Here is a 26,657-nt window from a genome sequence, read left to right as displayed (position 1 = left end):
ATATAGAGGGGAAATGTGTGTCCCTCCAGATGGTTTGGCCTACAACTCCCATCATGCCTCACCATCAGTTAGGCTGGCTAGGGCGGGTGGGAATTGCAGGCCAAAACATCTGGAGTGCTACAAGTTGCTCACTCCTGACACAGAGCATCCCTTTCCAAATGTAATCTTTCTCACATGTCCCTTACTAATTGCAAGGAGGTATCTGGTAGCGGTACTGTTCCATGGTACAAAGTCCATAAATAATAATAATAATAATAATAATAATAATAATAATAATAATAATAATATCCGAGGCAAAGCAAAAGAAAAAAACACACACCCAGGAGTGATCATGCTTCATTGGGCTTTGCACATGGATGCTCAAGTGAAAAACACTTGACACTGAATCCATTGCAGAAGTAGAATCAGGAATAAAAAGTGGTATGTGTGAGGAGAACAGCCGGCCTGAGATCCTTGTGATACAGGGCAGGATACAAATGTCTTAATTAATTAATTAATTAATTAGTATTCCTCAAAGCGAGAGAATCAGAGCCTGGGCCCACCCCGTGCCTCTTACCTGATGTCGCTCTGAAGGAAAAGGCAGTTGTTGCGCAAGTTAGCAGAGCTGCCCAGGCAGCAGGTGACCTCCCCGTACTCCTGCATGATCTTGATCATCTCACACATGGCTGCAAGAGAACCAGAGAAAGGGCTTGCACATGGACAGACGCTAGTTTTCTGCCGGGTCTCCCCATCGGAGCAACAAAAAGTAATAATCTCAGAGCCTGACCCTCGCTTACTTTCTGGGGTGCAATCTGTAAACAGAGGAACGAGCAAAGGCACGTTGTCAATGTTCTGCAGGTGGGGCCTCACCTGGTGGATCCCCCGTGGAAGTTTGGCCTGAAGTGAAAGGAAAAGGCAATTAAGACAAGCAAAACAGACTATTGATTGGCCTGACAGGAAGGTTGTTACCATGTAGCCACATGCCCTGCAGATGGAGAGAGGCAGAGCAATGAGATCACCCTAGCGGCTAACCCCTGTCCGTTGCTGGATGCAGTGGACTATGTCAGGAGAAAACAGAAAATGACTCTTGCCAGAAAGTATTGCGCTGCAATTAGCCACTGACTCGTTCATAATCTGTCTAAACAAGCCACAGTCTGCCCTTCTCAGTTGTCACACTGCCAGCAGTATAACTAGCTCAGAACATCCACAAGTCTGGGAATTGCACTGGAAAGCAAAGCCAGATTAAGACCACAATCCTTTTCTTAAAGTGTATTAGTTAACTTTCCCCCAAAAGACAGTGCATTACGCTAATTAAAATAGATCAAGAGCTTCTCTGCTCAAAAAGGAGAAACAGAATGAGTTTTCCTTGTGTATGCTGCTATTATTATTATTATTATTATTATTATTATTATTATTATTTATTTATATAGCACCATCAGTGTACATGGTGCTGTACAGAGTAAAACAGTAAATAGCAAGACCCTGCCGCATAGGCTTACAATCTAGGTGGCCGTCCATTTAACAAATGTATTGCGAAAAACAAATAAATGAAAGTTTGCAGTCTTAAACATACTTTACTAAGGACTGAGACCTATTGAAGGCAGTGGGAGTTACTTCTGAATACACATATTTACAACAGGCTGCAAAGTTATTGTGGGTGGTCACCCAGCTGTGTTACTTGCACAGGGCTTCTAGTGTAGGATGACCTTCCACCACAATGAGAGAGATCATTCAAACAAGGCAGAGCGCAGGTTCAAATCCCATTGTGAGGTCTAAGCATATTAATTTAGCCCATTTCATAAGGTGAATGAAGGAGGTCGGCTGGGAAGGGAGAAACTGGATTCTTCAAAAGCAGCTGTCTACAGAGCAATATGCCTTCTCTCGCCAAGATTATCCCATCACCCCTCTTCTGATATAAATGGGCTCGGGGTACTATTACTTCCATTTCCTGAAGAATCAAGAACGGCTTCAGCCCGTCTTTATGTGCTAATCAAACAGTTTTCCTCCACAAAGTATAAACTGCATCATCCTTTGTTTTATTACTGTAAGTATGAAATGCTCAGCCATTTAGAACAAAATCCTTCAAAAGAGGAAGATGTTTTCCATTTTGTGTTATCCTTTCTGATGATGTGTTCTTTTATTTATTTATTTATTTATTACATTTCTATACCGCCCAATAGCTGGAGCTCTCTGGGCGGTTCACAAAAATTAAAACCATTCATAATATAAAACAACAGTATAAAACCATAATATAAAATACAATAAAAAAGCTCAACCAGATAAAAACAGCAGCAATGCAAAATTACAAATTTAAAACACCATGTTATAATGTATTTATAGATTGTTTGTCGTGATCTGTTAAAGAAAACCATGTCAAAATTAAAAATAAAAGTCTGTGTGTGTGCATCTGCATGTGTTTTGACTGGGGATTTTGTTTCTAAGATTGCGCTCGTCTGTGGTCAGGAAATAATTTCCCCCTTTTCTTTTTAAAAGCATCATCTGCAATGTTTTACCATGACTTGCTTGCATGAGCTTATTATATCCTGTTCACTGGCTGTCCTATAGGCTCCTCTAAAACCGACACAGCTTAACTTCTTTTCTTAAATAAAAAAGATAATTTGATGAACTGCGATCCCAACATTATAGATGCTTAATCCATTGGACATGATTTGGGAGAGGAAACTGTTAGACCAAGCCTGCAATCCCATATGCACTTACTCAGGAAAACAATGGGACTTACTTCTGAGTAGACATGCATAGGGTGCTGCTGTAAATGGCCTTTGAAGATTCTCTGAAGCTTACAATCATAGGATCCCCACACCCTGCCAGACAGGACTGCCCCACCACCAACCCAAATGTTTTTGATACCAAGTTAGGTGGTGGGGGAAGCAAGCAATGTTGATTCAAGCAGCGAAAGCCGCAAAGGTTAGTTACCGGGAGACACTTCAATTGCTCTGGTTCTGAACCAGGGCCGAAATATCAGTCTCACCCTATTACAATCCTCCAGGAAGCTGGGGATATCACTGTCTGTCGGCTGAAAGCTAATAAGGTCCGAGTGTCCTTCTTCTTCCATCAGCAAAAGGCCTTCTGCATCGTCTCGAGAGACTGGTGGGGACAAGAGGGAACGGCAGGGTTAAAAGACACACAACGCTCGCCTAGGCAGCTCCGTTCCATTCTGTTCCGAGCCACAAACCACCAACACGAGCCCCCCGCACAACCCTCGCACGTGGCACTGCGGCAGCCTGGAAAAGCAAGCTCTACTTTCCTGTGTTCCATCAGCTGGCAGATCCCACTCAATTCTCTCCAAAAATAAAAGGTGATTTAAATGACTCATCTACCCAGTGTCAGAAGCGCCAGCTCAGACGTAAATGAGTCCTCAGCTACATCTCTTCTCTGCTGCCTCCTTTCTCCTGCCTCACAAAGGTTGCAAAAAAGAGCAAGTTGCGTGGAAAGGGTTGAAAATCAGGGGTGCGTCCAGACAGAGGGGCTCCTGCCATTACCAATCAAAAGACAGGGTGGAGCTGTTCCGTCTTTCCCTCCTTAATGGTTTTTCTTAAGAAAAAAGATGAGAAGAAGTGGTGGGAACACAAGGGAAGGATTACAAATGGAAGAGGTCCACGTCTGGACAAATCCACCCTGCTAAAATTCCGTAAGTGAGGCAGGAGGGCTGCTTAATAAAACATAATAGCATAATAAGTGCCCTGCTGGGTCAGACCAAGGGTCCATCCAGTCCAGTCTTCTGTTTACACAGTGGCCGACCAGCTGTCGATGGGAAACCCAAAAGCAAAATATGAGTGCAATAGCACCCTCCTGTCCATGTTCCCCAGCAACTGTTGCACATAGTCTTACTGCCTCTGTTACTGGAGATAACATATAGCCACATCTTGAAGCACCCCAAAGGCAACAGTATCACAACAATGGCAAATATTCAAACAGATGTGAAGAGCTTCAGCAAAAAGCTAATAGGATGGCAAACTGGACAGAAGGTGCACAGCTTCTGCATACAGCTGGGCTTGCCGCATTGTTTCCCAGCAGGGTTCCTGCACCTTTTAACAGCTGTATAACATCCATCAGGCAAAGCTTTCCCCATTACTGCACCTCCAATGTTAGGAAGATTTTCACCTGCTGAATGCCTGCATCTCCCATGCAGCGGCCAGAGCGATAGCAGGGACCAGACGGTTCAAACATATAAGACCCACTCTGTCCCACTTGCATTGGCTGCCTGTATGTTTCCGAGCCCGATTCAAGGTGCTGGTTTTAACCTATAAAGCCTTACACGGCTTGGGACCACAATACCTGATGGAACGCCTCTCCAGACATGAACCTACCTCAACATCCAAGGTCCTCCTCTGGGTGCCTACTCTGAGGGAAGCTCAGAGGACAGCAACAAGAGAGAGGGCCTTTTCTAAGGTGGCCCCCCAATTGTGGAACAATCTCCCTGACAAAGCCCACCTAGCGCTGACATTGTTATCTTTTCGGCTACAGGTCAAGACTTTTCTCTTCTCCCAGGCATTTAGCAATATGTAATTAGCCTGGGTTTGTTTTTGTATGTTTTTGTGGTTTTAAATTGTATGTTTTTGTGATTTAATTTTTTTGTATATTGTTTTTAAGTGTTTTTATCCTATATAAACTGCCCAGAGAGCCTCAGCTATGGGGTGGTATACTACTACTACTACTACTAATAATAATAATAATAGGCACAGGACCCCTGACAGGAAAAAAAAGTGGCAATCCTTCATAGAACAGACCAATTGGGAATGCAAGCGCAGGACGCAAACATTGAGCTGAGGCAGAAACGTTCTTTTGAGGGCCACTTTCATGGCAGCAATATTGCACAATATTGCCTCTTTTTTGTTTGCTTGTTTGTTCCTGCTGCTCTGGAACACAGGGCGGAGTTGGGTTTGAATTCTGCTTAGGAGCCAAATGGCAATGGCAGTGAAGGTTACTTAAAGGTCTCCAGCAAGGCTTTAGGAGAGAGAAAATCTCAAAGGTTTCAACTAAGCAAACCGACCAAAAGGGACCTGGCCACAAGAGCCGCCAACTTCAAAGAGAATTTTTCTCAGCACAGTACCCATTTTAAATAATAATAAAAATACACATTTTTGGCAGGCTGGTAGTCTAACCCCAAATTATCCAGTGATCTGTACTCAAATCAATACTCGACGAAAACAAATCACCCCAGTGTTATTTATTAGTATGTCTTGGTATCCCTCTCTAAACAGAATCTACCTTGCGTGTTTGCCTGGTGTTTACACAGTTGGTGCTGAGAAGTTAAGTTGGAGCAAAGTGGAATTCTCTCGCAGAACGGCTATCCTAAGGTTTGGCCATCAAGGCTGCCTGCCTTGCTTGCTATGCATCAAATGGGTTGGCTTCAACCAAACAACCAAACAACCAGACACTTTCATTTGCAGCCAACATTCTCCCAGGGCTATTCAATCTCACCCTGATGAAGGTCATCACGCAAAGAGCCTGCGTGGCTGGGGCTGGAGGGCGGGATTTCAGAACCAGGCACATCTCCATTGGGTGTGAGGGATATGTGACAGTTCCAGCCCGTCTCAAGACCCATCTTCTCAGCAAACACCTGTGGAAATGGAAGGGGTGAGGCTTTAGAGAGATTAGGCCTTCCTCTCTGGCCTTCCTTCTTCTCACATCAGTCCGTTGGTTTCTGTTCACCACTCTGCCGTGAAGATCATCTTCTTGGCTCGCCGCTCTGACCATGTTACTCCACTTCTGAAATCTCTTCATTGGCTTCCAATTCACTTCAGAATCCAATATAAACTTCTCCTGTTGACCTTCAAAGCTTTTCAAGGTCTAGCTCCTTCCTATCTCTCCTCTCTCATCTCACACTATTGCCCCGCTCGTGCTCTTCGCTCCTCTAATGCCTGTTTCTTGCCTGCCCAAGGGTCTCTACTTCCCTTGCTCGGCTTCGTCCATTTTCTTCTGCTGCCCCTTACGCCTGGAACGCTCTTCCAGAACATTTGAGAACTACAAGTTCAATCGCAGCTTTTAAAGCTCAGCTAAAAACTTTTCTTTTTCCTAAAGCTTTTAAAACTTGATGTTGTTCGGACTTTATACTGTTAGTTTTACCCTACCCTGTGCCTGTTTGCATTCTCTTCCCCTCCTTATTGTTCTACTATGATTTTATTAGATTGTAAGCCTATGCGGCAGGGTCTTGCTATTTACTGTTTTACTCTGTACAGCACCATGTACACTGATGGTGCTATATATATATATATATATATAAATAAATAAATAAATAAATAATAATAATAATAATAATAATAATAAGGTCAAAGCCCTGGGGTTTACATATCCAGATTTATCTTCATGAACAAACACAAGAAGAAGTTTAGATTTTTGGTCACTTTGACCAAAAGCAAACAAAGATGCACTAAGAACTATGCATTTCACAGAAATGTACATAAGTCTTCCAAACAGGGGATTTCGGAACCATAGTCTTCCCAACGTATTGTGGCTGCAATATTTGGACCTTTGAGGATAGGCACTAGGGTGGTGCAACCAAATAAGAGGGTGCATGGAACATGGAGAGCCTGTTCACATGTTAACCCATGGTGGCTTATAAGCACATGAGACATACCTATTTTTCATGCATGTGCATATTTGGATGTGCTTTGCTAAACTTCCTAATATAGACATTGGGGAAACTCAACTTCTTTTTATCAAAATAAGTCCAAATGTACATTTGCTGAAACCCCTGCCTAGTGTACATCTCCAGGATTACATTAGCAGGCTTTGGGAGAAAGTATAGGTCTTCTTGTATTTTAAACGCTGAGGATAACCACAATGCAAAGCTAAAAATCATTCTATTACTTGTGACATTCATAAGAGATGAGGCCACATCCTCAGAATTTGCCATCAGGCTAATCCATAGGTATATAAATTCTAAACTGCAATACACACATCAAAATGAGAAATAAACTTGAAATTTACATTATGTCAGAACCATCCCTACAAAGAATAGGATGTAACAATACACATAGGGGCCGTTCATAAAACACCTTAAACCATGGCTTTAACCATGCTGGTTAAGCCAGAACACCAGGCCATGTTCAGAAGACACCTTAAACCACGGTGTATATGTCTTTTTGCTTTATTCACCATGGTTAAAGTCATGGTTTAAGGTGTCTTCTGAACACGGCCTGGCTTTCTGGCTTAACCACCGTGGTTAAAGCCATGGTTTAATGTGTCTTCTGAATGGGGCCATAAAGAAGTTGTATAGTAAGCAAAGGAGCAGCCTACCTTGCTCTTGAGTTCATCTTCCAGAGAGAAGTAGACAAAACGAATGCAGGCATTGACTAGTCCCTCGATGAGGCGAACAACATCTGATCGGGCCTGATACTGCGACGAGACCATTCCCATGAAGATCTGGCCACTCAGAGCCTGGATACAGTCCTCCTTCTCCATCACTTCCCCAATCCCTTCTTTGGGCATGTAAACAACAGGCAAGTGTGTAGAGGCAGACATTGTAGACAGATACACAGGAAGGGGGACACAGGCACAGTGAGACAGTCATAGGAGAACATACAGACACATACACAGAACAACATGAAGAAGTAAGAGATACCAGGATACACAACCATAACCCAAACACCCCAAAGAACACAGTGTAAAACAAACACAGAGAGAGAGAGAGAAAAGAAGAAAACAAAAAGATGTTAACCACTTTTAAGACAACAGTGATAGGAAGAGCATGTGAAAGCCAGCAATGGGTCACCCAGCCATTTGCAGAGTGTTCTTCAATTTTGTGCTGTTTCACAAAAGCTAGGAGTAGGTTTTAGGTGATCAGCTATTCCCACTTGTTCTTGACAGGAACCAACATTAGCAGAAAATAAGGAAATTGGGATTCAAAGGCAAGATATTGCATCTATCCAGTGACAACTGGGATATCTAAATTAATCCTTCATGATCTGCCCAAGGACACTCAAAGATCTTGCCTGGCTAAAACTAGTAAGCAGCAGGACTGGACAGAAAGGGATAGGAAGGAACTCGATCAAATGAAGCCTGTTTCTGATGACCTGGCAGCTTGTCCAAATCTAATGTGTCAAGAATTGAGACAAACAGGATTCTTCCAGAACTGCCAGATCAATTGGAGAGAAGGGCGAGTCCTTGAACCAGAATAAAATGAATCCTGATGCAAGAAGATCCTCATGCAGCGATACTGCTTTTCCATAAGAGTATAACCATGTAAATTAAGAAAAAAATATTTTATAACTGGAGAACCCTCCATTAGACAACTTCCTTTACAGCATAAATAATTTGGGGTGAACTTACTATTTTGTAAAAACAACAACACAAAAAAACATTGTAATAGCTTGATTCAAAAGCTTCTACTTTTGACTGGTTTTTCTTTTTAAATCTGTTTTAAGACATTGTTAGACTTCCTGTAACACTTTGTAAAATGTGGCGTCCCAGGTATCAAGGTCTACCTTACTGGAAGCTTGAATACACGGGACTGTAGGCAGACAAAAAAGCAAACCGGAACCGGCAGAGCTCTAGATGTATGTAAAGAAGGGCCTGCAGCGGAGGGAGGCATGGCACGTACCATCCGAGCTCCAGCTGTTCCTCCGGCTACTCTGCTTGATGGGGGTAGTCCCAGGGAGATCACAGGAGGTGAAGATGGCACTCTGTCCGGGGACCTGCACCAGCTCTATGCATTTGCCATTGAGCTGAGAGGACAAGGCACAGTGCATGGGCTTGTAAGAGAAGGCAGAGCAATAACCCGACAGACAGGCACGCTGGTAGAAATCCAACACTTTCTTCCTGAGGGCAAGAAAAAAGGCAACGGCAAAGGACCATCAGAGACGTATTTTGCACAAACAGCCTCAACATCTGGACTCATCTCACTAGAAATACTACCCAGAGGAGTCGTGTTACCAGGCGTAGAACCTATTGGACATGGGGAAGGGGGGGGCGGTAGGGGAAGGGAGACACTTTAGTTCATTCTCGTTCATATACTTCAAAGCACGTTTCCTTTTATAAGAATGGTTTTCATATTTTGTGAACCAGTGGACCCCTTTCAACCCCACCCCAAGAGACATTCACAATAGAAAACTAGAAAGAGCGATCACACAGTGTTGAAAGGAAGAAGCTTAATTAAAAAAATAAAAAGCCGTTGGACTAATTTTTCCTTTTAGAAAGGGCTCATGAGAGTGCTCATGTGGAGAAGAACACCTCCGCTGAAATACCATTTATCTACCTACACACAAATGTAGACTGTTCTCCAACTGCCTATACCTTTGTAGCCAAAACAATATCATTTACGCACTATAAGGAGATATCAACAGGCTTGTGGGAACTCAAGGTCTGAAGACGTACACACACAAAAAAACTTTAGCAAAATACCCTAATCAGGCAGAGTGAGAAACCCCAAACACGGCCCTACGAGCTTAGAGCATGCTCAGAGGGCACAGAGGGCTGGCTGTTGGCGGGACAGGGGGACAGAAAACCTGTTAGCGGAAATGCAATGGAATAGAAAAAAGACATGGCTGATTAGCCAGAAAACTGAGCAAGGGCACGCCACACTGCAACATTTTGTTACAGTGCTTTTCAAGGCACAGCTTGAAACATATTACGATACCCAAAAAACATAGTTTGACCACAGACTGATAGACCATAAAAAGTGCATGTGTGTACCTGTGCTAATGAGAGCTCTACAATGTCGCCTTCTGAAAAGGAACTGTCTGTACACCTCCTAAAACTAAACCTTCCTGTGCAAGAAGATCTCTCATTGTTCTACCTTTCATGCAAAAATGCACTTTGCCTTGAGCACCCAACCCAGGCAGAAACCTCTCCGGTGACTCGCTTTAGGAAGCCAGCGATTTGGGCAGGCATAAGGGAAGGCTGCCTACCTGTCAGAGCCCGACAGCGGGTAGATATCAGAGCCATCCCAGAAGTCCGTGCAGGCCTCAAGGATGATGTCAGCAGTTCCATGGGAAAGCATCTGTTCAGTGCCTGGGAGGAAAAATGGGGCCCATGTCTCAAGCTTGAACATCGCCCGCTGACAGGCTCATCTATTTTACAGATTTCTTACACGCCGCACCACCCACAGGCATCTCGGTACTTTTAACAATATGACAAATGATGATAAACACACTGGAGGAAGGCACTAAAAACAGCCCTCCGTCTGTCAAACGGAAGGCCGCAGAAGAAGATCAGCTGTCAGGAGCCGGAGGAGGGGCCAAAGGCAGCCTTCCATTTTTCCCGGAGAATTATTAGGACTTTGATATATTATTCTGATTATGATCATTATAAGACAACTAACAAAACCCCTGTCATTATGACAGGTGGTGTGGGGCCGTGTGTGTGTGTGTGTGTATACTGCAAGGTCTACCGCTGGCCGTGCAATTTGTCTGTATGCCCTATTCTCTGGGGCACCTTTCTGCCCAAAACAAGACCTCCTCCCCCCAATTCACTTTAAGAAGCCAGTCAGGTACAGACAGCCTAGGCCCCAACGGACAACCATAGCTTGCTGCCTGCCATAGTGGTCAACCGTCCGTCCCCCTTGCTCCGTCCCTCCTTGCTCCTTCCCAGCGGTGATTCCTCTTCTCAATACTGCAATCGTCCGATGATGACAAGGTGAGGAATGCCAGCGAGAAGACTCAGACCAGGGCAAGTCTTTCCCCACTTTCCCTTCTTCAACGTGGTGACTGTTTTCAGAGAGAGCTTCCTATGCTTCTAAACAAGGGAGATTAGCAGCAGCTTTCTCAAGCTGGTCATTGCACAGGCCCATCTCTTTTGTTATGCTGGGATGTGAGTATGATATTCTGGGCTTTTACATCAGCTATTCTTCAGCCTAAGGCCTTTGGGGCTTTAAATATGGGATATAAATTGTAATTAAAGGAAGGACTCCATCATCCAAATCACTTCCCACACCTGGTCAGCCCTTCACTGAGCCTGGAACCGCCAAGACAAGTGTGAAACACAGATGTAGGCCTTTTTTAAAGAAAAACAAAAAAACAGAAGGAACTATAACGAATAAGCCAATGTGATCCATTTGTACATGGAGCATATTGGCAATATACTTTACATTCTGGTTCTAAGCATGAACTGGAGCATCAATCCATGATTTCCGTACTGAACGTTTCCACCGACAACTTAAGAGACATCTGCTTGCCTGGGTATTTTCCTGACCTCTAGGATTGCCATTAGTATTGCCAGCTACCCTTGACTATTCTAAGAAGAGATTTTATTGCTGTATTGCTATTCTGCTGCTGTTTTTTTTATTGATTGGTTTTATGTTGATTTTATTTTTTGATTTTTTTAAAAAAATAAAAAGCGGTATCAGTTTTGAAAAAATAAACGCCCAAATTCCAACTTAAGGCTTCACATAGACTGGTTAGCCAGCCGTTGAGAAATCCCTCCCTCCTTTGGAAGCTTCACTTGGGAGGCATTGGGCTGGATCCAGATCCATCGTTTTGCCAGCGGAAGGATATTGTTTGCTGAACGAGCTTTCTGCACCCACTCATTCCCCCTGCAGGTCTCATCCTCATCCTCATCACCACCACCACCACCACAGCCCATCCAAATCTCCTCTGGAAGGTTGAGAGACAGTTCTGGATCCATCCCATTATTGTTGTTACTGTAACAGAAAAGTTTCTTCTGTCCCAAGTTCGTGGTTCTTCTCCTCGGAATGCATACAAAGACTATGAATCCACTGGGTAGACTGCTAGCCTAACTGAGATCCCAGAGTTTGCATGTAGCAGGCATACTTCTGTCTGTTCACCATTCAGAAGCCCACCAAGTCAAGTAGCCTTACTGGTAGTGGTGTCTTTCACAAAAAGGCTGATCATGTGACTCAAAGGCGGCCTCCTCTTGGTGATGAATGAGAGTTTTCCGAGCATCACCTCTTTCACCATCTCATCCGATGGCAGGCGGTAAAGGGCCAAGTAGTTCTCCTGCTTGAAAAGCTCTTTGGCACCAGGTGTAAAGCCTAGGGGAGGGAAAGGTAAGATGGGATGGGAATTCTGGAAGAAAAGTTAGATGGAGGCCCAAGGAATGTGCAATTGCTCTCCTCTTGCTGTTATCATCCTGAGACCCAAGAGGTGATCCTGTGCTAATTGTTCAATTTCCTGCATATCTTGCAGCTGAGACATAATCACTGGGGGACAACTTACATGCATTCTCATACACAATCACTTCCTGAAACACATGGGAAGATGTTGTTCAAATGAAAAATTGCCCTCACCATTGGGATCTATGCATAGGCCACCCTAATTTGCACAATTATAATCCTCCGTTCTTCAGGTCCAGCAATTGCACACGAATCACAGCAACTCCATCTGTGCGGGATGGGAAGGAACCAGCTCACAGAAACGGCACCTCCCAGCTTGGCGTCTAGTAGCGGCCTCATGCAAAACTGGAAGCAATTGCGTTGAAGATGCTGAATGTATGAAACAACCATAGGAGGCAAGAAGGATCCCTCTTAAATTACATAGGAAGCAATCTCTCCACTGGGTTTCTCATATTTTGCCTGCTTTTACTAGCTTCGTGGAGCTAAAAAGGTCATGGTATATATCTTTGAGATTATTTTATTTGATATATTGCAACTTTTAAAATTGCTGTTACAGAATATTGGATATTACATTAGTGTCTTTTAGACTATGGACTTCAGATTGGTTTTAGATGGCTTGTTACTGATTATTATGAGGGCTTCGAGAGAGAGAGATTTAAAGCTTCTATAGTTTAGTTATTTTGATGCTTATATTTTGCTGTTTTAAAATGTAACTCTTATTGTATTGTGATTTCATGGTTAGATACATCACACACCGTTTTGAGAAAGTAATGTCTGGAAAGGTGCTCTAAAAATATTTAAATAATATTAAGGAGGACAGGCAGGAAGACTATGAGAGCAATCAATACATCAATATTGATTTAGCATGGTTAGATTAGGTAAAAGAAGGCAGGCAGGGCACACAGATCAGTCTCCGAGTTGTACTTCTCTCCCTGTACCGTGTTGGAACCACCAGCAAATGACTCAAAAGTCTCATCATGGCAAGACAGACATTGATCCAACAGAGAGTGATTCCCCATGTGGCTTGCCGACATGATCTATGCTGCCTTTTCACACCTAACTGCACTAAATCAGTATTAGCCAGCTGGGTCTAGGAATTACACAGTACAGTGCACAGTCCAAAGTTTAAGACGAGCAAACCAGAAGTGTGCTGTTTGCATGCACAGTCTCTCCGCCTGCGTTTCTCCCGTTCTTCATGCCCTTCGTTCCCCTGGAGTTCGAGAACCTAATAAAAGCCAAGCAGGTAGCCTGCTCTCTCTGGGCTAGTTTCCCCAGAACTCATAAGAAATCAAGGGGTGAGATTTCCTCTTGAAGGATCACTTCTCCCTTATGCATCCAGCAGCCCCATCTCAGGATGCTTGATCCAACAAAGCAAGATCCAACAAAGCCCAAATGTGAATATTCTAGGTTCTTTGTGTAAGGTAGGGGATATTTTACTAATACTCTGTGAAAAGATGATGAAATGACTCTTCCCACTTCCCTTTCGTCCATTTTCTCTCCCTGCCCCTGACGCCTGGAATTCTCTTCCAGAGCATTTGCGGACCACGAGTTCAATTGCAGCTTTTAAAGCTGAGCTGAAAACTTTTCTTTTTTCTAAAGCGTTTAGACCGTGACTTGATCTTACTTTTACACTGTTCGTTTTATTGTTCCCCTGTGCCTGTTTGGTGCATTCCCCTTCCCTTTCTTATTGTTTTCTTATGATTTTATTAGAATGTTAGCCTACGTGGCAGGGTGTTGATGTTTTATTGTTTTACTATGTACATTGATGGTGCTAAATAAATAAATAATGCCATCCTTACCTATAAGCCGGGCAAGCTCACAGAGCCCCCAGGGCACGTGAACGGGCAGCACAGCATTGTGCGTCTCCTGCAAGGCGATGTTGCAGAGGTGGTCGGAGAAGCGGCACAGGCGTTCCGTCACGCTGGCGTTGCACAGATTGAGCAGCACATTCAAGCCCAGGGGCTTCAGGGAGGTTAAGTGCATCTGCCAGTTGGAATCATCAAACTGGATGCAGGAGGGATTCTGCTGGTCCTGCGACAGGCTGAGCATTTCCAAGTGGTAATCGCACACAAAGTCTTCCGCCTCGCACGCAAGTCCCTCGCTGTCAGCCTCAACCTGGCTCAATGTTAAAAAGAAATACCCGATCAATTCCAACAGAATATAGGGGATCTCTCTCAACACAGCTCAGTCTCGTAGGCTGCAGCGTGATAGTTTAGGCGCCAGCCACCGTTTACCTTACACACACACACACACACACACACATGAAATGATACCTTTCCATTTTAAGAAGCCAGTTTCTAGCTCTCATGGCTATAGAAAATTGTAAGAAAATGTGATAGTAGAAAGTGGAGAAAAGTCAAAATCAGTTGGGCAGTGACCCACTGTATTTTTATTTTCGTTATGTTGTCAGTCTTTGAGAAAGTTCTGCTGCTGTCATATTTTTCTGTAGAATAAAAACACATTGGGGGGTTTGGACACTCGCATAGGGAGAAGAGGCCATTGTGGCTTCTCCCCCTGCTTCCCACCCTGCTCCTCCCCCTGCAAATCTTAAGCCTGCTTGTATTACCACATGCAAATTGGTCAATGGGGCATTTTGACAAGCAGGCATCTCTTCTTTCCTCTAAGCCATACTTACTCCTTATGCCCCACAGTGAGATACCCAATGGTTGTTCCTTTTCCTCTCTCATGTTCACAACTTTCACCCTCCCATATTATCTACTACATTCTGCTTAATAGGCTAGATAACTGCTCTTGGCTTAAGTGGAGGGGGGAGGCCCATCCTGAAATCTGCAGCTTTTTGCATACCTTACCTCAGGAATGGGGAACCTTTTTTCTGTCAAGGGCCATCATCCATTGTAGGGGGCCGCATGCTAATGGTGGGCGGGATCAGAGTCAAAAGTGGGAGGAATCACCCATTCCCTCTTCCCTTCCCCTCCCTCCCTCCGGCCTAATCTACACCAAGCAGGATATTGCACTATGAAAATGGTATGAAAGCGGTATATAAAAGGCCGGAGCCACACCAAGCAGGATATAGCGGTATGAAAGCAGAATATGGTATGTGTCAATGGCCCCCAACAGTTCAGTGCACTTCAATATCACTATAAAGCAGTAGTGTGGCTCTTGCCTCTTATATACCACTTTCATAGTACAGTATGGTGTAGATTAGGCCTCTCTCTCTCTCTCTCTACTTCTGCCACCCACCAGCATTAAACTAGAAAGAAGGTTGCAAGAAATTATTTTTTTGTTTCAATTGATTTGTAACCTACCTGTTTACCAAGAAAATGGCTCTAATGGCAACTTACAATCATATGAACAAAAAATAAAAAAATAAAATAAAAACCTGATTAAAACAATAAAACAAATATACTAAAAACAAGTTAAGACTTGACAATAACAGAATAGAAACCTGTCTTACCTGCATAGAATCCTCCTCCCCACCCTCAATGTCCTTGCTGAAGCTCACGTTGGACCCTGAAGGGTGCTTGCTGCGGGTGACTGGTTTCTTGTGAATATGAGTATCAGAAGATTTGGGGGTGTTGCTGGTGGACCACTCAGCCCGGTCTTGTTCGTTGGTGATGCGAACCACATCTGACAAAGGCCCTGAGAGCAGAGCATCCCTTTCATGGGGCTGTAATACAGCATAAGAAGAAAAAGAAGTAAGTAGAGAAGGAAGGTGATCCTTCCTTTCTCCTACCTGCTCCAAAAGGAACTGTATTAAGCAAGATGTTCTTAAGACTTCTTCTCCTAACCTACCCCCTGGCTGCAAAGAATTGTCCTAGCAAACATTAACCACATCACTAGATGGAACATTGTCTAGCAGGTCTTGAGTTAGATTTTAACAGACACTGAAGTGTCTGACTGTTAGAGCAGTACGACAATGGAATCAGTTACCTAGGGAGGTCGTGGTCTCTCCCACACTAGAGGCCTTCAAGAGGCAGCTGGACAACCATCTGTCAGGGATGCTGTAGGGTGGATTCCTGCATTGAGCAGGGGGTTGGACTCGATAGCCTTGTAGGCCCCTTCCAACTCTGCTATTCTATGATTCTATGAAGTGTTCTCTGCGACTTGCCATGTTAAATTAGCATAGCAAAGCAAGGGAGATGGTGTTATGGCTGTGAATTATTATTATTATTATTATTATTATTATTATTATTATTATTATTATTATTATTATTTACATTTATATACAGCTCCATAGCCGAAGCTCTCTGGGCGGTTTATAAAAATGAAAACAGTGAACATTAAAAGCAAATATACAAATTTTAAAAGCATAAAAACAGACAAAAACAGAATGGTTTAAGTAAGAGTTTTCAGCTAAAATACACTGGTGTTTGGGAGGGGGGAGTTGCCTTTGCCCTTTGGTCTTTGACCCCCACCTCTTTTGTCCTTGACTCTGCCCACCACATGGAATTCACCACTCAGGCTGAAAGGCATTTGACACCCCTGAACTAAAAGATGTCAATAAAGGACGGACCCTTGAGCAGGTTTTCTTGAGCTGCTCTGAAGTGATAGAGAGGGGCGGGCTCACTACAGGATATGGTAAAGCAGCAGTTTCTGCAGCTGAAACTCTCCCCACGGCCTGAGTTCAATCCCAGCGGAAGCTGGTTTCAGGCAGCCGGCTTGGGTCGACTCAGCCTTCCATCCTCCCGAGGTCGGTAAAATGAGTACCCAGTTAGCTGGGGGAAAGGGAATAACGGCTGGGGAAGGCAACGGCAAACCACCCCGCTATAAGGCCTGCCAAGAAAACGTCCGCGAAAGCTGGCGTCCCTCCAAGAGTCAGTAATGACTCAGTGCTTGCACGAGAGGTTCCTTTCCTTTCCTTCCTTCTATAATTAGGATGAGGAGCAGCAGATTGCAATCACTCCAGAGACAAACAACTAAGGACATAAGAAGAGCTGAGCTGGGTCAGACCCAGGAACCATCTACTCCAGCATTCTGTTCCCACTGTGGCCAACCAGCTGGCCAGGGGAAGCCCACAAGTTGGACATGAGTGCACCAGCACCCTCCCACTCATGTCTCCCAGCAACTGGTGTACATGGGCTTACGGCCTCTGATATTGGAGGTAGCACATAGCCATCAGGACCAGTAGCTGTGGATAGCCTTCTCCTCCAGGAATTTATCCAACTCCCTTTTAAAGCCATCCAAATTGGTGGCCATCACCACACTTTGTGGCGATGGCCATAGTTTAACCATAGTTTAACCATAGTTAATTAACCATAGTTTATGGTATTCCATAGTTTAACCATCTGCTGTGTGATGAGTGCCGTGAACTCAATATTTTACAGTATTTACTTAACTTCAGGACTTCCGGTAAATAACATTATCAATTAAATAACAAACAGAACCACCGAAAGCAAATCGAACCATTCCGACTTTAAACCACAGTTCACTACAAAGTACAGCATTACTGTTGTTAGACTGACAATCGTTGCTTGCCCCAATCCTTCAGTCTGCTCCTTTGATCTATTGCTGCTGCCTTCTGTTGTAGTGGTTCACACTTCCTTTCTGGCTGAGGGCTGCTCTATCTGCCTCTTTCTCTTCTTCACCACACTGCTGCCTTCTTCCCTGAACTTCCTTCTCAGCTGCACTCCTTCACTATGTGGTTGCTGCTTCCTCCTCTCCTCCAGCCCTTTCTCTCCTCTCCCCGTCTTCCCTGGTACCGAGTGCCGACTTCCAAACTGCCTTCCGCTCTCCTCCCTCTTCATTCCAGGCCTCTCACTCCAAACACAACTCACATCCAAAGCCTTTAAGGTGCATGAATTTCAGTATTCCTGAAGTATATTGGAGTTGCAGAACCTGAAATACCTGCTTGTAGTATTTCAAAAGCTTTTTTTTGCAACCCAAATCTGAGGTGAGGGGAGGGGGGGAGAGTAATGAGGACAGGATTCTGAAGGCCTTGATAAAGCATCCTCCGTGGGCCCAAGGACCCGTCTCTCACCTCTTCATCCATGTCTGGGTGGCAGAAGGAGCGCGTAGAGAGTTCGTCCGTCAGGTCTTCATGGCTGCTATGAGGCGGTTCCACTTTGCCACTAAAGAACAAAACCGTCTCTGGACTGGGATTAGGCCAGGACAGAATTCCTTGCTTATCCACACAGCAAAGCACCTAAAAACAGGCCCAAGACATCCCACAACACCCCAGAGATATACAAGAAACTATTGGCAAGACTGTGTCTGAATCACTGCAGCAGATAAACATCAGTCAGGTCACCACAGCTTTCAACCACAATGAAAGGCAGAAGGAAGGCCCTTCCCAAGTATCCTCCCAACCTTTAATGTTACTGAATACAGAGCAAACCTCCAAACATTTTGATAGGTTTAGATGCAGGTGCCACCATAAGATACTTTAAAGAAAGATACCCATGGCAAGTAGCATCCCCAGTTTACAGATAGGCCAACTTGGGTCAAATAGTATTAGAGTTGAAAAAGGCGGTATATGGCCTTCTGGGTGTCCTTTATGACCCACTGCCGAGGGTTGTCCAGGCTGCTCCATAAAGAGCAGTCTCCTGGAAACCATCCATGCTTTATACAGAGAAGAGGAAATGATGCAGACAGCCAGGCCCAGGAATAGGCATGAGGAATGTTGTTTGTAAGGGCACAAGATGCTTACTCCAGTTTTACACGCGACTGATTTAAAACCAGAAAGCTCAGGTTGATTTCCTACCCAGCTGAGACTGATGTCAGTTGGATCCAGCAACAACTAACTGGCCCATCCAGGTTAGAAGGGTTTGCTCAAGGCTACAGCCTAAATCTGAGCATCTGTGATGGCGATATCAGATCGTAAGCCACTGTCTGGGTTCAAATGATTGTAGGGGGGGGGGATAAACTACTGTGGCTTTTCCCCCTACCCCCCTTGTGCCTGTAATTTACATAATTACCTGTGGTACAGCATGGCATGGTACACAGCCTACAATCCACAAACTGTAGTAGTGGTTGTACCCAACCCTGCCATGCTCTGGGTGCAGAAGGCACGACAACCTCTGTTGCAATGTGGGTAATTATGTGAATGACAGGCACACATGCAGCATGCACAGGGGTGGGGACAGAAGCTATGATGGCTTCTTTTCCCTCCATGATAGTCTGAACACCTCCACTATCTTAGAAACATCTAGCTAATATCAGATGCTCATATGAGTTTCAGAAGAAACATAGGAAGTTGCCTTATACTGAGTCAGGCCACTGGTCCATATAGCCCAGTATTGCTGACACTGACTGGCAGCAATGGCTCTCCAAGGTTCCAGGCAGGATTCCTTCCTAGGGGCTTGAACCTGGGACCTCCTGCATGCAACGCATGCGCTCTACCACTGAGCCACGGCCCTTCCCTATAACGACAACAAAGGATGCCAATGAACCATGGCAATCAGCCCCTCCGGACTCTCTAGGAAATTAGGGTGTTTGTTCTTAGATCTCTGCTTGCAATCATACTTACTGTGACAGATCCCAGGCTGTGAAGTAAGCTAGAGGTGAAGGTGAGCGTTGGAGACTTGCCCTTCAGAACATGCAGGAAGTGGCTCCAGATACACCTGATCATTTCCTGCCAGAAAAAAGCCATACGAATATACCTATGGATACACTGAGGAAGTACAGGCAAGGAGAAGTTCAGGTAAATTTTATTTGGAAACAGGATCCATTTCCAGAATGGCAGGGCTACAGGTAAGCGTGCTGCTTCAGAAAAAGGAAGATATATATTGTCTTCTGTATGCAGAAAAGAGATCTAGTGCATGAAAAAGCCAAGCTGGGATGTTCATCAGATTGCAAAAAATGCACGTGGTGTAGGATTTGGTTTATAAGGTACCCATTCGATGGATTTTTATTATATTTAAGTTTGCATTGTCTACTGCTTAGACAGCATCGTTATGGAGCATATAAAGCGATGAAATTTGAGGCCTACTGATGAAATGGCAGGGTATAAATGCTACAGATAGACAGAATTCTGGACTTCACCTTAGGTTCAGCTTTGGGAAGCAATTTTGAATAGAATTTACCAACCTACCTAGGACAAAAAAAAATGTGTGGGTGTGTCCACCCCAATTATGCTCGTTTTGTTAAAGATCGGGGGGAGAAAAGATGTTGCACTAGATAAGCAGGGTCTGATCCAGCATGGCTCTTATGTTCTTATGCCTACGTTTATTACTAATACATTACCCTTGTATTCCGCCCTCCTCCTACACGGAGTTTCATTTCTTCTACTAGTTTCATTTCTTCTACTAGCAGAATAGAGGAAGGAAATTACTAGCCCATGTTGGCCACTGTCTGGCATGTGAAGGCATGGGATATTATTTTCTTTCTTTCTTTTTAGCGAGAATTTCAGCTTGCTTTGTCTTTTTCTGGTTTTGAAGTTAAATTTCCCTCTCTCATGACTGGAGAGGACAGGGGCCTAGAAGCACATATAGAACACACACACACACACATATAATCCCCTTTGGATTAAAAATACAAATAAAAAATATTTTGGTCCCCCCCCCCCCCCCAAAAACAACAACAACCCAGAACTAGCGATTATTTTGAATGTTTGGGATTGGCCATACCAGGGCTCTGGTCACTCCAGTCCAATCCCTCATTTTACAACAGGACTATATTTCCACCACCACCCACAATTCCTTGTGTAGCTGCTAATGACGTCAATGGGCAATCAACATGGTTTCTTGACCCTGAGCAAGGAAAACAGCGAGTACCACAAATCGTTTTTATTTGGTTTGCCTAAATTATGTTTTTGGTGAGCGAGGGTGAAGTGTGGACAAACTATCTTCTTGATTTAGACAGATTCATTATGATGACATTTGAGCACCTAAGAGAGAATTGTAGAGAAGAGCAGACCTACACAGATTGTCAAAGTGCTGCCTCCTTAACTACTAAGTCAGGTTTTCACATATAGATAACTGCGTGTACTTAGAAATTCCATAACCCGTCCGTGTTCCTGTCTGGTTCCACAGAAACATACATACAAGGTTTCTATTCTTCCATTTCCCAATGCGTGTTTCATGATATATAACAAGGATGGGGAACATGCAGGCCTTCAGATGTTGATGGATTTCAATTCCCATCATCCCTCCCCATTGGCTATGCTGACTAGGGCTGATGGGAGTTTCAGTCCAACAATAACTGGAAGGCCACACATTCCCCAGCCCAGAAATATAATACATAAAATTCAGCCCAAATACTCCTGATATTTACTTGTCTCTTTTAACTAGCTATTTCCACCGAGAAAGGCGACTAATAGAGGATTTGAAATAGAGTTAGCTTAAAATAAAATTTAAAAAGTCCTAAGCAACTACAAAGTTAAATCACATGACTTTTTCTTCTCAGAGAATCCAAAGGAATGGAAATACTGTGAACATCCCCTACAAGGAAGCGCACATATGAAAGATGTGCAACCGCCATGCAGAGTGTAACAGAGTAGCAAAATGGAAACGTCAACAAGCAAGAGACGCCAGCAACAGGGAAATAAGCATGAGGGGGCAAAGCAGATCATGAAAAGAGAGAATGAGGACGATCATACAGGACAGAGTACAAGACTGATTAATAAAATAGTACCTGGGAAGAAACCATCTCTGTGTAGCTGCTGAGTGTGTCCTCTGAGAACTTAGCCAGCTGCAGCAAGAGAACAGATTGGTTACTATCAAGGCACTGAAAAGTGATGCACGAGGAACATCCTTTTGGAAATACACTTCACCAGTGAGAGACATGGATGAGAAAGGGGGTCTTGCTCTGTAGGACCTGCTGTACCTAAACAGAATTGAGAATCCTGCCTTGGCTGCACTTTTCGAGTATCTTGTGAGGTAAATTTGGGGTTCATCTTGGACTGGTGTCTAGATGTAGAAGATAACAACTTTTGACCAGAATTAAGTATATTACCCAATTAAATATGACCAACAGAGGACATGAAGATGGGGTGGGGTACAAAATACAAAAGTAGCCCAGAGAAAGCATTGAAGAGGGAATTCAGGGAGGGAAGATGAAGGCAAAAAATGAAAGAGATGGAAATGAAAGAGAGGGAGCAGAATCATGCTGAGTGGGAGAGCAAAAAGTTCAAATCCAGTCCAAAGATGGAGGGAAGGCTAGGGTGAGAAAAGAGGACACATGATCCAAGAAGCTGGAGTAGAGGACCACACCCACTCCATTCCAAATGGATTTGAAGGAAAAGAGGGACAAGAGAGGGCACTGCTCTTACGTCAAGATGGAACCGACCCAAGACACAAGTAAGCATTCGGGTGAGAAGGGACAAAGATTCAGAATCACATCCGGGATGTAATCATAGACAAAGGATAGGCAGGATTTCTTGGGCTGCAGGGCAGAGAAGGCAAAAATGAAAGCAATTGACAATATGAGGGTAGGTGAGAGGGAGGATGGAGGTGCTGGCAACAAGGTAATGGAAAAGGGAAGAGGAAAATAAGGAGATCAAGCAAGTGGGGGGGAGGGGAGAAGAGGGGCAGTGAACAGGAGAGGTAGAAGGAACAGCTGGAGTGATAAGAATTAATTCGTGGGTGACCCTTGATTCCCAAGATAAAAGGCATTCCTGTTATTCTTGGGCCCCACAGATTCTGAGATTGCAAAAATGTATCCCAAATATTGCATCTTTTACAGATTTTAAGACGGTTATTGAAAAAATGTTGCAGAACTGTCCAAAGTTGGAGCCGAAGTCCCACTGCTAGTTGAGACTGGCAGGCAGGCCAGTCGGCTCCTGGACCTGCTACTCAAGCCTTCGGAGGAACTCTTCCTAACCAAGAGCTGCAACTAGCAGCTTGTCAATCAGGACCTCCTATCACTCCCATTTTCCCATCCCCACACCCCAAACCCAACTGTTTCGCTTCTCTTTCCCTCCCAGCCACCCCCAGCAATGCCTCTACTTGTATCCACAAATGATCCAAGTCCCACAGGGGAAATGGCAAAAAAGGGTCCACAGCACCTCTTGGACTTAGAAGGCACTTCTGGATTCCCTTGCTGACTCAATGGTCCAATGTCCTCTTAACCCACTCCATCCTCTTTCATTTCCCTTCCCTTCCCAAAGTACCTTGCTGAGGAATACCTACCAGGGAAGTGGGTGAGGCCTTGCTCATCTGGGCCAAGACTCTGGCTTCACCAAAGGCTGTAGCAAGAATCCACAGGACAGGAAACAGCAGTGGGAGGATGGGCAAGACACCATTGACCTGCAAAGCCGTTCCAATTCACCAGTTAGTACAGCCACCACACAGAGCTGAAGGTGTTGCATTATCTCCCCAAAGGCACAAAGCAAGAGGACATTGACTGTAGAAACCGGTTGCTCACAAGAACATGATCACCAAGATTTTCAAGAAGTGTCCAGCGCTCAAAATCACTAAACACACATACATTAAAAAAAACAAAAAATACAGTGTAAGAGACAAAGGGCATGGCTAGAAGGGGCAATATCCCAGGGATCGCCCCAGGATCATCCCTGTGCATCCACATGAAGCACAGGGGATCCCGGGGGCAGGGAGGGATGATCCCTCCCGTGCCCCGGGATATGGCTCTACAGTTTAATTTCGTTTTTTCCCATGGTCTTGGGCTTGTCCCGAGACTGTGGGACGTGTGAGCACCCGTCCAATTTTCGTCCCGACTCTTCGCGCGTAACCGCGAGGAGCCAGGAGCCGGGCATGGAGCTCCTCAGGAGCTCTGTGCTCATCAGTGGGTGGGGGTGGGCTGAGGGGAGCGAGAGGGTTTTTTGTTTTGTTTTTTTTTAAAAAAAAACACTTACTTTTTGCGTAGGAGCGTTCCTGCGCTCATTCCGATTAGAAAAAAACACAAAATGGAGGGCGCAACGTCCTCTTCCTCCCAAGACGTCGTGCATACATGTAGATGGGTGGGGGGTGGATCTCCCGATCATCATATCGCGAGATCCTCCCCCTCCACCCCTCTTGTCTAGCCATGCCCAAAGTTAAAGAGAGGAAACGTAAATGCAGACAAAAAAGGCTCTCACACGCCAATATATGCCTACATGAAAGTCATTTGCCATTTTTTCCTGAACATCAGCAAAACAGAACTGAGGAACCTGGGCAGGTAAGACGCCCAGGACATCACAGCACCCAAAGGTGGAATGACAGGACCATCAAGCAAGACTTGTATTCTAGCTTGTCTCAATTCCTATTTAGGCATGCAGAACAAGAAGTCCCATGACATATTGATACCACTTGAATTCTCCTTGCTCCCACCCGCAGAAAAATGGGAGCCAAAAGCAGACTGCAAACCAAAGACAAAATGTGCTCGGCTGCCTACAATTCACTTCTTCAAAAAGTCAGAGGCCTTGGAATATGAGCTGTAAAAGGTGGGACAGGGAATGGAACTGAGGAGAAAAGAAAGAGGCATCATGGGAATTAAAAAACACAAGACTGCTGGAACTGGGCGGGGAAAGGAAAAAGGAGCTGAGAGGAGAAAGAGGTTGCAGAAGAAGCACAGAATGGCCAAGGAAGAAAGAAGAGCAGCTGAGGAGAAGGAAAAGATAAGGCTGCAGATGAAGTGGAGGTGCTGAGGAGAAAGATAAGGGGGAGCAGGGTGACGACAAAGAGAAAGAGGCAAAACGAGCAGCCCTCAGCCAGGGGAGAATGGCAAAACTCAGGAGCAGAGGCCTGCAACAGGAGTCCAAGAAATTGTGAAAGAGACTATGGGCCAAACTGACCACTCATTGTGGAGCTAGGCATAAATGTATTCTTTACCTTTGTGTAAGCACACACAGTTTTGATTTGGATCAGGATCATAGTACTCTGGGAGGGGAGGTAAAACCTTTCCCCCCGATCCATTCCCCCCTCAAATCCCCACCTGGGTGAAAGGGTTAAAAGAAAAAAAGCCTCCATTGACTCCAATGGAGTTAATCCCCCTCCTCCCAGAGCACTGTGGTCCTGATCCAAAAAGGGCCAGATGTGCTTATATAAAGATAAAGAAAACTATCATGCGTAGCTCCATTATGTGAGATTACCCAAATGCTTAGTTTGGCCCTTTCACTGTCCTAATACTGTATTTGCAGTTAATGGTGCTTTAGGGTTAGAGTTATTTGTACTTAGTCTGTATAGTTATATTTGTTGTTTAGTTAATACTGCTAATCACTGAAGACCATATATCTATATCTAGATATAGATATAAAAAATTACCTTTATTTGACTCCTCAATGATTGCCCATCTGCCCCTCCTCATCCTGATCACAGAACCCCGAGAAATTATCTCAAGAAGCTGGATTTTGCACTAACTGAAGCATCTAAATCACTAACAATTACATACCTAACTTGAGTGCATCCAAATAGTCATAGAGGCAGAAACATCTGAGGGTGCTTCAACATACTGTAGCACATAAACAGGAAGAACTTCAATGAAGAGGAATTTTCCACTATGGTGGTGTACTGCTCTACTACCACACCTATTTTAGTGCAACAGTCACTCTGCCTCCTGGGCCAATCTTGCTGTTCTTTCTGGACAGGACTGGTAATTGTCCAAGTATATAGGCTGCAGAATGTCAGTGCTCAGATTCAGAGAGTTGGATCGCCTACAAATCTATTAGTCTGCTATTAAACTGAGAGGAGAACCTACAGTTGCCATTATCATCTCAGATGGGAAAGGAAACTTCTCACCATAGTCATCATCTTGAAGAGCAAGAGAAGCTATGTTTCTAGAAGCAGGCAGGCCCGGTGCTGCCATAGAGACAACTCAGGCGGCCACCTAGAGCGCCAAGCAAACGAGGGCGCCGAACAGCGTACCCGGAAGCTGCTCTCCTAGAGCGGCTTCCGGGTGTGCTGTTCCAAAGCCGCCGCCCCAGCCTCCGCCCAACCCCAGCGTCCTGGCTCCTTCGAAGCCAGGATGCTGGGGTTGGAGGCGGAGGCTTCAGTACGGCACGCCAGGAAGCCACTTCCAGGCGCGCCGCTTCAAAGCCTCTGCCCCGCCCCCCCAACACCAGCGTCCTGGCTTCAAAGCCGGGAGCAGGAGGAAGCGGGCGGTGAGTGGGCGAGCAAGGGGAGAGCTGTAGCGGTGAGCGGGCGGCAGGTGAGCGGGCGGGTGGGCGGGCGAGCGGGCGCAGTGAGTGAGCGAGCGAGCTGGTGGGCAGGCGAGTTAGGGGGCGGTGAGTGAGCAAGCGGGGGCGGCGGCTTCAGAACGCGCCTGCCTAGGGCGCAATATAGTCTGGCGCCGGCCCTGGAAGCAGGCCAAGACTGTACACCTCAGCAGCAGATATATCCCATACAAAAATACAGAAGCAGAGAGCCTTCCACACAATGGAATGCCTTAAAGGCAGACCACAGATATTCCTTGATGAACTAGCATTAAGTCAGTAAATTTCACACTCATACCGTAGCTTCATGTGCATACACACACACCAACACATTGAAGATACATGGCAACTAACTAGAGTTTGGAGAAAACAAGAATGTAGTCTTCTTTACCTGCAGCTGAAGAAATGTGTACTGCCAAGAGACTACTCCAGGAGCCATGAAAACAAAGCGCATAGCATTGGTGACCAGGAAACCAATCTGCCATTTAAGGGAACAAGACAACATTAGGAAGCCATTCTGTCAACCACACACACATACACACCACATAACTATTCCTTGGAAGAGTAAACACACATCTTCAGGGCATGATTGCATTAACCCAGAGCCTCACTGCCCCAATCCAATGCCTGGTTCTATTTATTTATTTATTTATTTATTACATT

General features: G+C 44.8%; 1 protein-coding gene across 1 annotated transcript in view; it reads right to left on the bottom strand.

The window, feature by feature from the left end:
- The window catches only part of TMEM94 (transmembrane protein 94), a 92,177-nt gene that overhangs the window by 18,389 nt on the left and 47,131 nt on the right, over positions 1 to 26,657 (bottom strand). The window contains exons 10-24 of the mRNA XM_063120281.1: positions 26,386 to 26,472; positions 23,038 to 23,154; positions 21,542 to 21,598; positions 19,437 to 19,541; positions 17,949 to 18,113; positions 15,426 to 15,638; positions 13,810 to 14,125; positions 11,756 to 11,929; positions 9,849 to 9,951; positions 8,543 to 8,760; positions 7,240 to 7,421; positions 5,422 to 5,560; positions 2,969 to 3,084; positions 777 to 876; positions 557 to 665 (exon numbers count right to left, since the gene is read on the bottom strand). Of these exons, the coding sequence (XP_062976351.1) occupies positions 557 to 665; positions 777 to 876; positions 2,969 to 3,084; positions 5,422 to 5,560; positions 7,240 to 7,421; positions 8,543 to 8,760; positions 9,849 to 9,951; positions 11,756 to 11,929; positions 13,810 to 14,125; positions 15,426 to 15,638; positions 17,949 to 18,113; positions 19,437 to 19,541; positions 21,542 to 21,598; positions 23,038 to 23,154; positions 26,386 to 26,472 (2,201 nt within the window). The remainder of the gene's footprint in view (positions 1 to 556; positions 666 to 776; positions 877 to 2,968; positions 3,085 to 5,421; positions 5,561 to 7,239; positions 7,422 to 8,542; positions 8,761 to 9,848; positions 9,952 to 11,755; positions 11,930 to 13,809; positions 14,126 to 15,425; positions 15,639 to 17,948; positions 18,114 to 19,436; positions 19,542 to 21,541; positions 21,599 to 23,037; positions 23,155 to 26,385; positions 26,473 to 26,657) is intronic.

The sequence above is a fragment of the Elgaria multicarinata genome, chromosome 3 (genome assembly GCF_023053635.1).
Source record: "Elgaria multicarinata webbii isolate HBS135686 ecotype San Diego chromosome 3, rElgMul1.1.pri, whole genome shotgun sequence".
NCBI lineage: Eukaryota > Metazoa > Chordata > Lepidosauria > Squamata > Anguidae > Elgaria > Elgaria multicarinata.
Note: the sequence above shows the minus strand (reverse complement) of the source record. Positions and strands in the feature narration are given on the sequence as shown.